The sequence below is a fragment of the Desarmillaria tabescens genome, assembly GCF_030435595.1.
Source record: "Desarmillaria tabescens strain CCBAS 213 chromosome Unknown EV420scaffold_58, whole genome shotgun sequence".
Lineage (NCBI taxonomy): Eukaryota > Fungi > Basidiomycota > Agaricomycetes > Agaricales > Physalacriaceae > Desarmillaria > Desarmillaria tabescens.
In genome coordinates, this window is record NW_026848357.1 from 215,485 (window position 1) to 217,897 (window position 2,413).

At 48.2% G+C, this 2,413-nt stretch overlaps 1 protein-coding gene across 1 annotated transcript; it reads right to left on the bottom strand.

Moving 5' to 3' along the window:
* Window positions 1–947: 947 nt before the first annotated feature.
* On the bottom strand, window positions 948–1,878 carry EV420DRAFT_1622884 (pyridoxal phosphate-dependent transferase; the record flags this gene model as incomplete). Its single annotated transcript, XM_060475871.1, has 3 exons — window positions 948–1,117; window positions 1,173–1,227; window positions 1,249–1,878. The coding sequence occupies 3 exons, from the start codon at window positions 1,876–1,878 to the stop codon at window positions 948–950; spliced, it is 855 nt and encodes a 284-aa protein (XP_060324760.1).
* Between the last annotated feature and the right edge of the window lie 535 nt (window positions 1,879–2,413).

Genomic DNA, 2,413 nt, shown 5'->3' on the forward strand with positions numbered 1-2,413 from the left:
CCTCGTCGTCTTCCTCCCTATACTGCCGTACTCCAGACCTTGCTCGCCAGACAATGATACGTCGTCTCGACGTAAAATGGCCTCCAGGCATTGCCTTGATACTTCGTCAAAGGCTGAGCTTGAGCTGGTCACTTGGACGACAGTCTCAAAGCTCTAATCGGGCTAGGATAGGTGGGTGAATGATCGACCATGCGAGTCAATGAGAAGTACTTACATCCGCCCCGCCATTTCTCTCTATCCCATCCACAACGTCTCTTTCCACCAATTATGCTCGCTCGACTGACACAGATACATTGTCTCGATGCAAAATATGAGTCTTCACGGGTGCACAACCATGCTCGCAGGTGCGAACAGGCGGGGAGGGGTAAGTCCTTTTTGTGCATCCACATCCACCACCACTGACTCGACTCTCCTGTAACTCGATCTCATTCTCCTTCTTCACACGGTGACTTAAAACACTGAATATCGAGTTCTAACGTTGCTGAGTTCTTGGAACGTGAGGTCGGCATCATCTAGGAGGTATGTTTGCCCAGACACAAGGAACGAACGTCCAGTGAGCAGGGATTGTTCAGGAGGAACTTCATACGAGCGTGTGGTAGGTTTGTCCCCTCTACAATTAACTTTGATTGAATTCGCGTGTCCAGATTCACGCGCACTGTCGGCAAGCCCCGTTTTCGCAGTATACATCGAAGCAGACGTAGACGTTCGAGAGAAGTTGTGAGTTGCTTGCTTATTGGCCGGGTGTGGATGGGGATTTGAGGTGTTATTCCCCAGGCCTGGAAAACATGGTCAGGAGGTTAACAGATTGTCTAGCGATTGAATAAGAATAGCTCCTGTGAGTACAGAATCCAGCTAATGCGGTTGCCTTCGCCATTTCGAACGCCTTTCAAGGGTAGTCGAATCTTCGTAGCAAAGTACTGGCTGCAGTCGTAAACCCGTTTCCAAAGTTATAATATAATGTGGGTTTTTAAAATTGTATTCATCAATAGTACGGAAATAAATTTGAGTGGGCTTCTAATAGCTATGGGGTGGAGATGGGATATCGACGTCGTGTAGATCAAATGTCGAGCATAATTGACGAGGTACTTCTGGATAATTTGGGACATGAGAATGACGGCTAACAATATGACTTGGTTCACCTTAAATCCTACTCGAGGAAAAAATAGGCTTACCTCCCGTCAAGCCTCTGGCTTTTCCGAATGTATGAAGGGCCGTATCGACCTCGTTCTACAATCCCAACTGTTCAACATACCCCCGACCCGTCGGACCATATAATCCGGTCGTATGTGCCTCATCCACGACCATATAACTATACGCCTTCGGTATATACCGACAGAGAGTCTCGATGATCTGTGGTAAAGGAGAGAAATCCCCATCCATACTGTACAAGCTTTCCACTGTGACAAACACTGTCGACTTGCCAGCCAAAATCTCTGGATGATTTCTCAAGAGCTCGGCTATGCAGTTCTCAAAAGACGCGACAGAGTTATGGGAGAAGGGGTGTGTGTTACGCGTCGGTGCTGCCGCAATCCCGTCCCCCACCGACGCGTGAATGGGTTTGTCAAATACAATGATGTCCTCTACCGGGGTACACACCTGAAGAACGCGCGCGACGTTGACCTCGTAGCCAGAGGTAAACATGAGAGCTGCAGGAGCGTTGAAGTGGGTCTGGAGGCACTTTTCCGTCTCTGCATGACTTGGGCTGTTCCAGTTCGGGAGACGGGAGCCCGTAGAGCCGAGCGACCTTTTTGACGGGATGAGAGCTTTGAGAACATCGCTGTTCAGCTGAGGATTGGGGGTGATGGAAAGGTAGTCATTGGAACAAAAGCCGGGGACGTTGGTATAGACTGCCGGGTCAATATCATCAAGCACCGGCATTCCGATTTTAACTCGCTTGTCCAGGCTCATTTGCAGTGTGATTTCAAGTGGGGTATTCATGACGATGGGCTAGCGAAACATGGATATTCTAGGAACCTTATTTAGAATATAACCTCATCTCCTCTCAAAAATTTCAGTGCCAGGGGAACGTGCTGTATTCGCGGTGGTTATTATAGCCCCAACATCTAATGTCCGGATCTGGCGATCTCTGATCCATTAAATTCTGATCGGTCTTGCGGTTCTCTGTTTTTGAGGTTTTGTTGACTTTAGCGCACGCTTCTTCTGCCATAGGTATCTTCCTTAATCGTTACTCAATACGGCGATTGGTATGGGGTTCAAGTGTTTCAATGTCAAATCCCTGATGCTTTTCCAATAAGTGAATCGAGGCAGCTGTTACACCAGCCTAGGCTTATGTTATCAATTGAGTTGGAAGACACACGGAGGGTGACAACGGACATGAGGGCTGCTTTGCAGAACTTTGAACTTGGAAAGGTGCCGAAAAGCAGTCGACCGATATCATCCGTGGTACTATAAA